General features: G+C 34.9%; 1 protein-coding gene across 2 annotated transcripts in view; it reads right to left on the bottom strand.

The window, feature by feature from the left end:
* LOC143231022 (uncharacterized) overlaps positions 1–14,633 on the bottom strand; it is a 56,543-nt gene extending 41,910 nt beyond the window's left edge. The window contains exon 1 of one of the 2 annotated variants that reach the window (XM_076465491.1): positions 14,282–14,633. In XM_076465491.1, coding sequence (XP_076321606.1) covers positions 14,282–14,284 — 3 coding nt within the window. In that variant the 5' untranslated portion in view covers positions 14,285–14,633. The remainder of the gene's footprint in view (positions 1–14,281) is intronic. The other variant, XM_076465490.1, reaches the window with a different exon arrangement.
* Positions 14,634–15,658: the final 1,025 nt, after the last annotated feature.

The raw sequence follows: 15,658 nt of genomic DNA, 5'->3' as shown, positions 1-15,658 counted from the left end.
AACTATCCCTTTCTACGGAAAGCTAAAATTCTGTGTATTGCATTCATTCATAACATCGGAATAGGCAAACATCATATCGAAAATCCCTGTAGAACAACCTTTCCAGAAAAGGCCATCTGCGTTTGGAAATTGTTTCATAAACCTATAATCATTGTGTAAAGAGTTTCTGGTGATCCCTATCAAGACATAAGAATCCAATTCAAAAAAGTAAACACAGTGAAGAATGACGAAGGATATCTAATTATTTTCAATATTGTATAAAATGATTCTGTTACTTCTGATACACAAGTGGTGTTTTTCTCCATAAAGTATCATACAAAACAAAGATACTACTATTGTCCATATACGTAGATATGACAGTTTCCAGGTATCGTATTAACACTTAAGATTAAGTAGTATTTTATGTTTCACTGATGTTTCTTACAAAAATTGGGTAAGAACCACAAAAAAAGGGGGGCTGGCTCACCACAAAATCCTTTACAAAATCTTATCGCTCCAGCCATGGCAGAGTTCAAAGAAAAGTAACAATTTGAACACATTGCGAAACGTAGTGAAATACTATTTGTTTCAGTCAAATCACAAAGTTAAATACAGATCTATTGTGTGGTTTCTTTATTGGCTGTTTCTCTAAACTTGCTACAATTTGTAATTATATGAACTAGATTGAAAAAATACGACATTATATACTTATAAACAATGCCTGCAAATTACGATATACTACATCAACTGGTCATCACTTAACGTACTAATGGAAAAGATCGAGGGCTTTCTATAATGTTCTCTACGTTATTACAATGTTTCTTAGTAGAAAGTGCAGTGACAGCCTAGTGTATGACCTACTTACATAAGTAGCTACGGTAAGAGTAACAATGGCTTTTTTGACCAACATTCTACATTAAAACTATATACATAACATGTGGAGGAGTTTAGAAACATTTTACATTAGCTAATAGAAAACACATGGTATACCTGCATAACATTCCTTTCTCTCCCCTTTACCTTTACTGTGAAGGATGATTCTGACACCTCAACAAATGGTCTTCCTCCCACGTGTAAAGTTTCAAGGCCACTAGTTCCAGCTGCTCGTTACAGCAATTGGTGTTACAGCTATTATCTGTTAATGCTATTTTATTACAGTTCGATGTGTGAAGGGCATCTCGAATTTTTCCGAACATTGACTCTGGGTCCTAGACCATTTTACTGGAAGCAGAGTAGCAACCTACACCATGCCCCACTGATATCTGATGTTACCATAGTCCTCTTACTAATGTGGCTGGGTAAATGTTGCCATGGCAGACATTCTCAGTGCTTAGAAGATATCGCCAAAAACTATTTACACAAAGGTTTTCTTGTAGCAATATTTATGGTAATTCTATCACAAGTGTACTGATTGGTTCATTGGTGGTTTTGACAGAATATCTTCTGATAAGAGACTACGTGATTTCCCTTCAGCTTTCAAGCATTCCTAGTAGCTATAGGTTAACAGGTTTTGAGGTGGGCTATGGTGTCGTTATCATTGGTGAAATGGTGAGCTGTGAATCAACATCCGTTCAGCTGTGTACACGGTCAGGGAATTACTCTCTACTGATGGCTTAATGATCATCAGCTGGTCAGTAGTCAGTTGAGTGATTTTTGGAACTTAAGAGTGAGCTCACTAGCAGCAACAGTAAGTTATGTCAAAAGTATCGTCCAACAAGAATCTTCATTTATGGGTTATACTGAGTTGAAGCTGATCTCCAGTGTTTTTGGCATAGTATAATATATATAAACGCTCCTTTAGACTACGAACCAAAAACTTTTACTGTACCCTCATTCCATTTTGGTGCAAAAACGCAGGTAATGTTAAAACAATATTGAAGAAGGTATTCGTGAAACATTGAAAATATAATGTGAAACCAAGGAAATTTTGGACTTCTCATTTAGTTTGGATTAAAATCAATTTCAATTTTACAGAGTCAATAGAGACTGAATTTCTTCTTACAATATAACTTAAAAATCCGACCTGCATGGAAGTTCTCTGTTTTCAAACTTGTTAGTATTATCAGTTGTAGTACCATACATAGAATATGAGTAGCAAATTGGAACGTGTGGCCAAACACCAAAGACACAGCTCAGGTATCTATACTACTGCAGTCCCTCAGTGTTAGCTTCTTTAGCATTTCAAAAGCAGTGAATGACATTATCTCTATTGACATTTTCACTGACGTAATAAGCGCTCAGAGTTACTGTGAGTTTGATTAGTTCCTTTCACAGTAGCAGAAACTTTTCGGTTTAACTGAAACAGACTTTATTAATAATTCTTAATTTTTTCAGTAGCTTTCCTATTTCAAACAATGTTTTTATATATTATCCTAATTTAAATATATTATGATTTTTATAAATATGAGTTTGCTCAACATCATTTCAGTATGAAAATGAGAATTTTCCAATATTATATTTTTTGTATTCACATCAGGAAAGGTTTTGAAGTCAAAGATGAGAGATTCAAAGTACCATATTATTAATGTTCCTTTGAACTGAAACCGTGTTTGTGCATTTAATAAAATAAGGCGTTGCATAATAATGCCAATAGCAAAAAAAACAAAAACGTATCCACATCGTGTTACTGCAACGACATAAGTAATATATTTAAAACAATAAACAGGCTCAGCCACACTTCATAAAATGATTTACTAATTTTATGTAGATACAATTCGTTGTACCATGGGCGACAATTTTAGCTGTATATCATAATTTGTTATGAATTGCGCTCGAGGCTACACAAGGGCTAGCTTCCTTAACTAACAGTGATAGATTAGAAGAAAAGCAGCTAGTCAATACCATCCGCCATCTCTTGGACCACCATTGTACTAACAAATAATGGAATTGACCGTGTATTATAACGGAATCCACGACTGAAAGGATAAGCATGTTCGATGACTGGAATTCGAACCCGCAGATTGCGAATCGAGCACACTAATAAAGCCATATATTTAGTTATCCGCCAATATTCGGCCACTCGACGATACAATGCCACTGGTTTAGCTTATAACTGGAGATAACGTCAAAGTTATTCCTATGGAAAGGTATTCCGAAAGTTAAGATTGCTTAGCGATATGACAATAACAGACAACAGTTCGAAGAACGGAACGGAACCGGAAATCTTCTCCATTAATAGAAAAGCGAAATCTCGCATTTCATTGTTCAATACAAAAATGAGGTGGGAAACCTCACATTTGTGTGTTTAGAACAAAACTGGTTCCGAAACTACGTCCACCTATTTCCGAGCATTGACCTCATCTGCAAAGTAAAAGATGTGGTTATCATTGTGAAATCTTCAAACAAAAATGTCATTGCAATGATTTTAGGATATATTTATATACAGCACACGTTCCCTGAAACTGTGTGAAGATAACATGCATCCTCTGACATCATGTGCAAACACATCTTCAAGGTTGTATGTACAGATAGCATCCGTTTTCTGAAACTATGTGAAGGTAATATGTATCTTCTGATGTCATACGCAGTTGGTGTTTACCCTCCATTTGAAAACATAAACAACTATACCATATGGAACATGCAAACATATTTGATGTCATGCACAGACAATACGTTTTCCCGAATATATGTATATAAAAAACACATACATTCCAATCATCATTTATACAAAGTGATACCATGATGACAAAAGGATGAAGGCCCAGCATGGCCATGTGGTATTACAGCACTAGACTCGTAACCTGAGGGTAGTGGGTTCGAACCTTCGTCACTCCACATATGCTCGCCCTTTCAACCCTGAGGGCGTTATAATGTTACGGTCAATCCCACTTTTCGTTGGCAAAAAAGTAGCCCAAGAGTTGGCGGTGGGTGGTGATGACTAATTGCCTTCCCTCTAGTATCACACTGCTATTAGTGACGGCTAGCGGAGATAGCCCTTGTGTAGCTTTGTGTGAAACTTAAAAAAAACAACAACAAAAGAGTGAAATTCTTTCATTAAAGCAGAATGCAAGATAAACTTAACAAATATTGTAGAAAATGTATCCAAGTTACTTTTGCCAGAAGCAATTTTAAATTGTAAATCCATGTTTTGTTCCTAATTTTAGATGATACAATGTTGTTTTTAGCGCAGCCCATGAAATACCATCTTTCTTTATCACATCCGAAAAATAATTCTATTTTTGAATTTATGGCAAAGCTACAAAGGTTTTCTGCTACCGTTCCTAATCCTGAACTATTGACCAGAAGGGAAACATTCAGTGACCAGTATCCAACCACTCTCCTCCCTCTATGCTAAAGGATCGATTGTCATCCTTATAACGCATCCACAATTTAAACTGTAAGACATATTTCATGGGATCGTGAATCGTATGGATATGACAAGTAACAAAGTGTCAGCAGGTTTATCTTCTATGTTGTAATATCATTTAGTGACAATGTTCTCCACTATAAAATCATTTATCGGCGATGTTCTTCACCATGTAATATAATGTGATGTCCTCCAACGAGTGATTTATTAGATGATATGCTTGTCAAAACGTCTGTAATAAAGATTTACTTATCACTAAATCAAGCAGTTTTTAAACTTTATTTTCTAAAAAAGCGCGGATTTCGTCATCAAACCATCGCTGTAACTCTATGAAGGATATGTAAGTAGCAAGCGAAGCTTACGACGGACCCAACCGATTGGTAAATGCTTGTTTCTTTAAAGTAGTACTTTCTTATCAGCAAGTGAATATTTCTAATTGCAAGCAAATAAAACTGTCCAAGGTCCCAGCCATTTGGGACAGGCTTAATTTTATATTATCGTTTCCCAGCCTATTATTCACTGTCGAACAAATCAAATGAGCAGACGAGAAACAAGTGCTTTTTTAAACTGAAAATGGCGTAATTGGAATTTGATTTATTCCTACATGGGGCAGATTGAACCATTACTTGAGTAACAAACACAATTTGTTGTGGACAAAGTTCCAAAACTTTTTAATATCAGTGAAAAGATTAGGTTTTGTTTAAGAGTTGTGTACACTTCTGCAAATCGATTAATAATATATTGATCAATCGTCTATATATTCACAGAAGTAGTTTATTATAGCTTTCTTTCAAGTCTTCCACGTAATAAAATAACTTGTTATTTCATTTTTAATCCAATCTCCAATTGCTGAAGCAGTAATTTTGGTTTTCTTCTTTAGGCCCGAACTAGCATCGCCATAAGCGTGTTTCGTACTTCAGTTCAGCCTTCATGGACAGCGATAACGTGTAATTTATCACAGATGATTATTATATAGGTCGTATAGTTTCTACGATTAAACATTTCCCTAGTATGTCATTAACCACTGTCGCAGGACCTACAGTTACAACAACAAGTACAAGCGCTGTATCACGCAATATCATCGTGTGTCAAGCCATACATTCAGACAAGAAGTTTTCAGGTTTATCTTTATCTGAATGTAGTACTTGCTCTTTTCCCTTCAACTGACTGTTATTTTGGTCTTTCTCTTCAACCCCCCCTCTGCAACTTTATTACCTCATTCACTCTATTTATTAATACTTTATTTCATCTTTCTCAGTTGTATTATATGACTATATAAAATGTATTACTATTCCTTGAAGTTGTCTCCAATAATTTTAATATTACATCGTGTATAGTTTTCTTCAGTAAACCCAGTAACGAACAAAAAAAAGGTCTTAAGGAACTGCAGGTGTTCTGTGGTTTATTTTGATATTTTAATTCAAAAATATACGAACAGTCGCTTTGATTGAGTGGAACTTGAATCCTTTTGTCCACGAAGAGTATATTTTTCTACTATAATATTCTAACAATAAATTCATTCATATGTACAATATATTCATTCCTAAGAGTTAAATAATAAATTAAAAAACACCTCGCATCTAATAGCCTTTAGAGATTAAAAAAACCTTAATATCAAAATGAGGCTTAAATGTTTATATATATATCACTTGTACGTCTTATACAGAGCTGTTATAGATTAAACATTCTTATTCATCTGTCATCAAACATACTTGAAAGAGTTAACAAATTGGTATCTTAATTTACATTAGTTGTATTCGATTCAGCGAAAAGCTGCGTAATGGGATATGTACGCTCTGTCCATTAGGGAGAATCGAACTTCAGATTTTACCATTGTAAGTCCTTGTACGCAGCAATGACCCACCGTGGAACAAATTTACGTCAGATAATCTCCTACATGTATAGAATAAAAGACCTCGAAGAATTGCTTACAAATAAAGAGTGTGTGGAGGTTGGGAGCGGATCAGCTGCAAGTCAGTCATTAACAGTTTGTGAATTTATACAAAGTTATTTCAGTTGAGGTAGAGTAGGGCTCTGTTCACATGCTTTGTGTAAAACTGGTTTAAGATTTTCACAGCACCACTACTTTTGATATTAAAATATTGTTGTAATGTATTTACTTACACTAGAAACAGGTTGTACCAGATAAAGGTTTTTCTTGTGTTCCTAGTTTAAACAACGATAAGACTAAATACCATTTCACTTATTTACATGGCTTAAGAAAAACTGGATGGACGAACATTGTAATAAAACATTTATATTCGATATTTTATGTTGCTTTTTTGACAGATTGTTTTCAGGGGGGGGCTATTTTTAGTTTATCTTGTTGTTAAAATTCCCTCGTAATGAAACTTTTTAAGTAATGTTTTTAAACCGGTATGGAAGATGTCTCCTTGGACATTTTAAGATGTCAAAAAGTTTTTCAGAATTTCCGGAAGAATATCTTTGGTGTCGTTGTTTCTTTTATGTTGAAAAGGAATGTTTGTTTCCTCAAAAAGTGACCACAGACTGCCTGAATGAGTCATCAGTTTTAACCACATAAACATATTGTAGCGTGTTGCCCGCATGTCAGACAGTAGACACTAAAACTGCGCCACGAAAGGGACGCTTAACATTGCAATTTGTACTGTCGTGATGTCAGTAAAACATGCGCATGCCATGAATCACGAGAAGAATTATGCGCTCTGTAGGCTATTACACTACATAACGTATGAACTTCAAAAGCAAGAAATAAAAATATTTGTTACCATTTATTTTTATTTACTCTTGAAACAGAGATATTTGAATTTAGTAACAGTACTAGAGTGTGTATTTATTCAAAAGAAGAATTTAAAGCGCTCTCTTGTAACCAATAACTGCACCCTGATATTTAACAAAGATTACATTTAACAGGCAGAAAATATTTTAAAGAACAGATGGAAACTTAACGTGCTGCGCAAGAGTCTTATATGGTTCGTAAATAATTAAAAAAGAAACTTATGTATAGTATTTACCTTTTTTTTTTTATCTGTTTTATGCTTTTAACAGAGCTCCTAACTTAAGGTAATTATAAATATTAATGTATTCTTATGAACATTCTGTGAACGTCAGATTTTTCAGAGCACCTACTTATTTATTTTGATGTAACCTTATAAACATTTTCTAACCATGTATGTGTTCAGTACTGTTCACGTTTTCAGTAAATGTCTTTCTTATCAAAAGGTGAAATATATTAAACTGCATGTGGTCTTAGAGGCCAGGTCAGAAGCTTTTAAGAGTTCGGGTATAGGAGTCTCTAACTTAGAACTACTAAACATAGTCAGGACAGTCAGTGAACAGTACCAAACGTCACAAAGGCTTAGTTCTGCTCTTTAAAATGAATAACAGAATTCATTGTTATTGAAAGCTCGGGGCGTGGCCAGCAGCATCGTGTTTCACACATCGGACCCTTAGATCCGCAGCCGAGCGTGTTAACCATCTGTTTCGAGAGTTTAGTTTCAAGTTCATAACAGGTGAATTTCACTATTATACGTTAGATAAAAAATGGTAGTAAAAATGTACTTTAAAAAGAAAAGAGGCACAGCTTCAATCATGTACAATACAGTTCTACCGTTAATAATTAATAAGAGGGTATAATGCTATTACTGAGATACATCTCCACCTGCTTAGTTCTATACAGTTCTGTTACTAAGGGTTGTTAAGGAAATATAATTCTATTACTAAGGTATGAAATCCCTATCTGCTGAGGTACTATACAGTTCTACAGTTAAGGGTGGCTAAGGGATATAACTCTATATGCTAAAGTATCCTAATCTAACTATTCTGATAGTATATTTCCGTTACTGTTACTAAGACAATACTGCTTCATACAGTAAACTATTATGTTTCTATAACTAAATAAGGTGACTATTTACGAAGGTACTACGGTTACATTAGTAATATATTTATAACTATCCATTAAGATGTTACAAACCTTGATAACAAGCCATTACATTTCTATTACTAAAGTATTTTTTATTAAGAGTATATACTTTATATATCTACAAAGTTATTGCTGGTATTCATATTAAGGTACTAAATACTTTTGCGATACGAAGTCCCTTTACTCTGGTACTATAGCTTGATCTACCATGGTATTCAAGATCTTTGCACTTAGATACTTCTGTTCCATTTACTATGGTATGATATGATTTTGTACCAAGGTTTTGTATTGCCTAATTCACTTTAATATTACAACTTCATATACTAAAGTAGGGTGCGGATTACTTTAAACCTTACGCATTATTTATCTAATAAAATAACAGCTTTTATTTTCAAAGCACTGGTTTAGGGCTTCAAGTAGTAGAGTGAACCTAAAGTACTAAAAATGATGTCCAAATTGCACCAAATCTAGAAACTTCCAAAATCTTTTCAACACTGTCGGGTTAAGAAAACATTTTTCTACTTGAAGATTATCTTCAATGAAACTTTATTTCACTTCATTGAATTGTTTACAATCAGGTATTAAATCTTAAAGTTAAGTCGGTTTCTAATGATAGAATGAAACGTTTTGCGAGGCAGAAGCATAACAAATAATAAAAACCTTGCTTAAAAAGGTTTCATACTAATATATATATATTAGCGCTGGACTGAGCGCTTGAACGCAAGCGCCTAGCGATCATAGCCACTGGATCTTTATATATACAAATTAAACGGTATACATAGGATGCACCACTAGAAGTAAAAAATTACTTTATATAGCATAAACAATAGCTTTAGTATCTAAAAGAATAAAAGCTTTAACTCTTTCGAGCATGACAGATAAACTGAAGTAATGTTTCACTATTTTAACTTGTCTCTAATATCCAACAAAAAGGTAGACTTGTTGGAAAAGGTGAAACAATAATACTGTAGTATTTTCTCTTTACATAACTTGCTCATGATTCACACTCATTATTCCCCTGTACAATTAAAAATGTTTGTCATGAAAATTATGCACCACTAGAACAGATTTGCACAATTTCTTTACTAGCCTTGCTTTAAACGTATGTCGAGAGTTCAATTTATTTGGTTTTTGGTGACCTCAGTCGCATTACGCTTTGCAGACGTTTTTATTTTAGATTAAAAAAATATTAAGACACTTTTCTCAGTTGCTGTATGTCGCCAAACTAAAAATTCAGTGTATAAATAAAGCTACGTTCTCAGCATCATAAACTAAGCACATGCCAACGTTCCATTCTTCTGTTATCACCCTTTTATGTTAGATTTCACCTGCTGTCGGTTGTCAGTAGTAGGATGAGCAGATAGGAACAGTTTGAATGTGAATACAGGCATGATATTATACTTGACTTGTTGCATAATATCTACCAAGGTGATTCTAAATGGTTCCTCAATACCTCTGGGTATTATTAGGAAACTCCCATGCTTCTTATGTTTGACCATTAAGCTCGTGATGTGTTGTCGGATTTCAGTTACGTTATCACTTCAAATCACGTTTTACAGCCTCAACGCTAAAAAGAGTGAAATAACCTATTGTTAACCAATAAAAATGAACAAAGTTGTCAGTTCTAATTAAGAAAACTCGGATTGGATAAGGTTGTTATTTGTTTCTGACAAAAATGTCCCCCTCCTGGCTCGTGAGAGGTCTGTTCAATTTAGTCTTTCACTTCAGTGAACGAACTCGTTTGTTTTTGTTTTGAATTTCACACAAAGACACACGAGGGCTATCTGCGTTAGCCTTCCCAAATTTAGCAGTGAAAGGCTAGAGGGAAGGCAACTAGTTATCAGCACTTACTCTTTTATCAACGAATAGTGGGATTGACCGTAAAACTGTAATGCCTCCACGGCTGAAAGGCCAAGCATGTTTAGTGTGTGTCGAGGATTCGAATCTGCGACCCTCAGATTATGAGTCGAGCTACCCTAATCACCTGGCTATGCCAGGCCAAACATGAACTTGAAAAATAAATCTACCAGTAATGTCATGACTCAGTTTTAAAAGGTATTATGTTACTTGACCTCGCAATTTATTGCTTTATGTAATTACTTTCGTTGAATGAAGTAGTTGCATCATATAATAGCTATCACAAACCAACATATTTTAGGAACATCTCAGAAAATACTCAATATTCCAGTTTGGAATGAGAAGTGTGATAGAAAAACTCGATGAAATGATTATTTTCATGTAAACAAACAAAATGTTCCTGTATAAATAACACTGTACTTTCTATAGTAAGAAATGCTCATATTCTCTTACTTATTTGTACGAGTTAAGACATACAACTGATATGGAAAACCTGTTTTAATTATGATTCTATTGTTGTTGTTACTTATGAAAAACCTGTTTTAATTATGATTATATTGTTGATGTGTGTGTGTGTGTGTGTGTGTGTGTGTGTGTGTGTTCTTGTAGCAAAGCCACATTGGGCTATCTGCTGAGTCCACCAAGAGGAATCGAAACCCGGATTTTAGTGTTGTAAATCAGTAGACTTACCTCTGTACCAGAGGAGGACTTTACTATTGATACGTTAGAATTCCTTGGTAATGACTTGATGTAGTTTAATGTGATTAATATGTAACTACTTGTTTTTTGTAACATTTTTTTATTGAATATGCTTGAACATATGTAATGATTTGTTTGTTGTTAACCACAAAGCTACACAATGAGCTATCTGTATTCACAAGACGGCTGGTATGGGTATTAGCACTTAATTAACGTAAAGTACAGAACAACGTTTCGACTTTCTTAGGTCATCTTCAAGTTAATGAGCTATCTATGTAATCCCTATAAGAGGCACAGAAACCCAGTTTTTAAGAGTTATAAGCCTTCAGACAGCGTTGAACCGCTTGGTGGACAGTTATGTGGAAACAGTGGAAGTAATTTGAATATATTTGGTGTCACAAATAACCATAAAGATTCCATGAACTGCTCGACTTAAAGACGTCCTCTAGTGAGAACAATACATATTAAATTCTCTTAGGTTTGTTTTTTTCTTTCCAAATTTAGCTAACTTGAGTCTAAATCTATCTAACATTTTGGAAATGTTTTGTTTGCAACATAAAAAAAGTGTATTGTTATTATTGCACTAAGCGGAAGGTAAACAAATTTACTATTTTTATTTCGGCACCAGTGATTTATACTCTGAAGTTCACTTGTTCCATTTTAAAGACTCACTAGGTCAGTTTTTGAATTAAAGCAGTTTTAAAATCAATAATTCCACATATAATTTGTAAAGAAACAAGTCACTACACAAAATATAGCCAATTAATGGCAAAACACAGAATATTGAAGTGAAATAGATTATGATTTCTTTACAGTTTATGGTATCGTGCGCAAAACATGTTAACTCATCTAACTTGAGTTTGTGGCTCACTGGTTAGCAAATCGAACTGTGTACTTGGGTTTCGTGGTTTATGACCCATTACCGGAAAAAGACAACAACAACAACAAAAAAAAACGAACTTTGAGGATGCGTGATATGAGCGACAGTCAAATCACACTATTCGATTAAACAAGAGTAAACCAAGTATTAGAGACTGGTGGCATTGACTAGCTTACTAATATTCTTTAGACAAAACGCATTCAAACTTACTATTATATCATGTTCATCAAATCATATTTTCAGTTAAAAGAAATACTTGGGTCTGTAGAAGTCTATGATGATTTTGTTGACGTTGTAAGCAACGACCTTTATTTTGATCTTCAGTGTTTTCAATATTACGGGCCCGGCATGGCCAAGCGTGTTAAGGCGTGCGACTCGTAATCTGAGGGTCGCGGGTTCGCATCCTCGTCGCGCCAAACATGCTCGCCCTTTCAGCCGTGGGGCGTTATAATGTGACGGTCAATCCTACTATTCGTTGGTAAAAGAGTAGCCCAAGAGTTGGCGGTTTGTGGTGATGACTAGCTGCCTTCCCTCTAGTCTTACACTACTAAATTAGGGATAGCTAGCACAGATAGCCCTCGAGTAGCTTTGTGCGAAATTCAAAAACAAACAAACAATCAGTATTACGAATGATTGTTTGTCATAATCTTTAACACTTCAACTGTGGTTAACGTCATACGTTGCACGCATTTTGCGCGTAACATTGTGAATGGCCAGTCGTAAAAATTCGAAAATCTTTGCGCAAAGGGTGGTAATTAGATTTACACAAGTTCTAAACGAAGGGTTAAAAAATACGTTTTGTGACTTCTATAAATGAGTACAACTACCTAAAATGAAGTTAGAATATAGTCATAAAAAATAAACACACTTAATGAAATGATACGGTTTAAATTAGTTGCAACTTTTTCCATAATTTCCAGACGTAAACCAACAAATACGTATACCCAATTAAATTATCGCAGAAATAGATGACGCCATGAGTTACGAACAGAACTAATTTTATTTAAGATCGATACTTACCTCTTATACGATCCGACTTAAAATATTTCCTTACACGTACATTAGTGCGTACGTGAATAAACCTTAAAGTACTGTAAGGTATATGGCGCACATACATAAACGAATTGAATAAGTGTACATGTATAAAGCGTGAATCACGCGGTCGAAATAAAATACTTCTGACAACGAAATTCGATATATTAGTGATATTCGAATAAACGTTTTCTGATACAATAAAATGGATTTTAAGTAACACAAAATACGAACAGCAATGTATGTAACTCGTATTGTGGTCTTTTTACGCTATTCACGAAAAATGCGATAAGAAACGCTTGGCGTGAAATTTTATTTTTCTCATCAGTGCTGGATGATACATTTACAAAGCTTGTCTGCGCAGGTGGAAGCCAAGCTTCAACAGAATCTTTTAATTTCATGACGGAAACAATTCGATATGCGTTTCAGTAGAGCTTTAGGTAGGGTCGGCATAGTAGGTTTGAGGACTTTAAATACCTGTTGAATGGAAAGGTGACGACATTTTGGTATTTATACTGAGGCATTATTTAGGCCTCTTTCAATACAGAAACCGTGCTCGTCCTGGTCAGTTAATAGTGACTAAAGCGAAGGTACAAATGAACAGAAAAAAAAAAAAACTGGTGGTTAAGGCGCTCGACTCGTAATCTGAGGGTCGCAGGTTCGAATCCCCGTTACCCCAAATATGTTCGCCCTTTCGGTCGTGGGGGCGTTATATTGTGACGGCCAATCCCACTGTTCATTGATAAAAGATTTTGCGGTGGGTGTGGATGAGTACCTGTCTTCCCTCCAGTCTTACACTGCTAATTTAGGGACTGCTAGTGCAGATAGCTCTATTGTAGTTTTGGGCGAAATTCAAAAAACAAGCAGAGAAAGGTTAAAACATATTAAAATAGAAATATAAAGAAGTAAGCTTTAGAATTTCCACCCAGAAGATTTGATGTTAAAGATTCACAAGTCATCTCGAAACCTGAAAATTACAATTCCTCTATAAATCAGAGACTTTTTTTTTTGAGATAGTTACACTTCCACCGCTCGTTTAGAATTAGAACATTGTGGTAATTTTTTTGCGGTCATCAATAAGTCCGAGTGTTTGATTTCTTCTGTTATCCAAAACCTGAGTATCAGATTTCATCTGCAGTACAAACTGAGAATTATTGACGATGTAATCACGACCGACGGAACAGACTTGAATTGGAGAGGAGGGCTTATTTGCTACGTTACAGTTTCAGCTTTTCCTGATAAGTTGGTGGGGTGGGGGGTGTTAATGTCTTTCTCCCTTCATGGTCCCGCTGTCTACGGTTATGCTTCACCTGTTACCAAGTTCTCTGAGCTTTGGGTTTACTTTATGTTCATAGTACAGGTTTCACTAACATTCATATTAAACTTAAAGCCAGATTTATCATACCAAGACATAGAAAAAAAATTCTAAGTTTGACAAGAAAAAAAAACGACTTCAAAATTCTTCAATATAAATCATTGCTATACTTTATAATATGACAAGCATGCAATAATTTAATGTTGTAGTACAAATATAAAGTACGTATACGGAACATCTCGAGATATATTCATAACGCAGTAGTAATACTAGAAATAAAACTTGCATAGAAGAATGTTCAGACTAACTTACCATGTTCAGAATGACTTTGCTTCTGGAAACGCGATATAAAAGTGCTTCACTTTTTTCTCTGTCTCTCTTTCTTCGCCAAAGACGTGTATAACGAGTTCTACTTCACTCTGGTTAGTTTATAAACTATTAATGGTTCAAACATTTCCTAATGGAAGGTGTAATTTAAATGTAGAAGCTGATTTTTTAGCCACCAGCGACCACTGCATGAAAATCCATTCGAATTTACCCAGTGGAAAAAGCCAACCAGTAGCGAGAGAAATGATTGGTTTCTTCCTTCTGTAATATTTACGTCACCACAGGACTTAAAACTCTTCTCGCCATGTGCATGATATTGAGCCTGCTGAGAGTGGCCCTCTTGTGGTGGCTGGTGAAGTAAAACAAAAATCCGCGTAATCAGTGATGTCGAGAAAACCCACTTGTAGAGAAATATATATGCAAAAACGGCTCGTTTGGGTTGAGAAAATATTTTATGTAGTCAGGTCGAAACGTTGTTCGCTCTTCTACGTAAAATATTTTCACAACCCAAACGAGCCGTTTTTGCATATATATATAAATCTGCGTAATTCTTTCGATAAATTGTTTGAGCAGTATTTTATAAATATTTTCCTTAAGGTGTCTAAAATGTTATAATCGATAAAATATTCAGTAATACATTGTACTACAACCATTACAACACAATGAGTTTCCAAACCAAATGAGGTTATATTGCGAGTAGTAAAATGGCAAGCATCTCGATTTTTTTTCGTCTGTCGCCAGATTCGTCGCCAGGAAGAGAAACATGAGGCCAACGTACGTTTCTATTTGACAGTGCTCGTATCTGTTAGTTGGTGTCTTGACAAATCAGATCACGCTGAAACGCCTAAACTCCTACGTCGACAGACCCGATCCTCAATGTTTAGAAGTGCCTTATGGCACTTCTGTTTGTCGTGGCATATGCGCTACGATATTAAGTATTTAGTGTAACGAAAATATTTCTTACAACACATTTAGTTTTCCACTCATACATAGATTAATTTACATCATAGATACATACAAACTAGTGTTTCCACGTCACATTTACTATTTCAATCACTTTATTGTATTAAGTAATGATGTGACACAATATTGTGTATATCTGCTAAAATGTTTGATCACAAAACCACAGTCGATGGAACAAGCTAGCAGAAGGTTTGGTATTAGATTAGTTTTGACACATCACCAGCACATATTTCTCAAATTCCAAATCTTCCGACTGTTTCGACAATGATTTCTTCATCGGCTTTCTCTCTTTCTCTTTTTGATTTTGTATACTGTACCTTATTTAGTATAGAGCTATTATATGCATATTCTTTGTACAGCTAAAATATTGACATATGATCCGTATTACTTAAGTGAACG

The sequence above is a fragment of the Tachypleus tridentatus genome, chromosome 10, assembly GCF_004210375.1.
Source record: "Tachypleus tridentatus isolate NWPU-2018 chromosome 10, ASM421037v1, whole genome shotgun sequence".
In the NCBI taxonomy this organism is placed as follows: Eukaryota; Metazoa; Arthropoda; class Merostomata; order Xiphosura; family Limulidae; genus Tachypleus; species Tachypleus tridentatus.
This window is presented reverse-complemented; position numbering and strand designations above follow the sequence as displayed.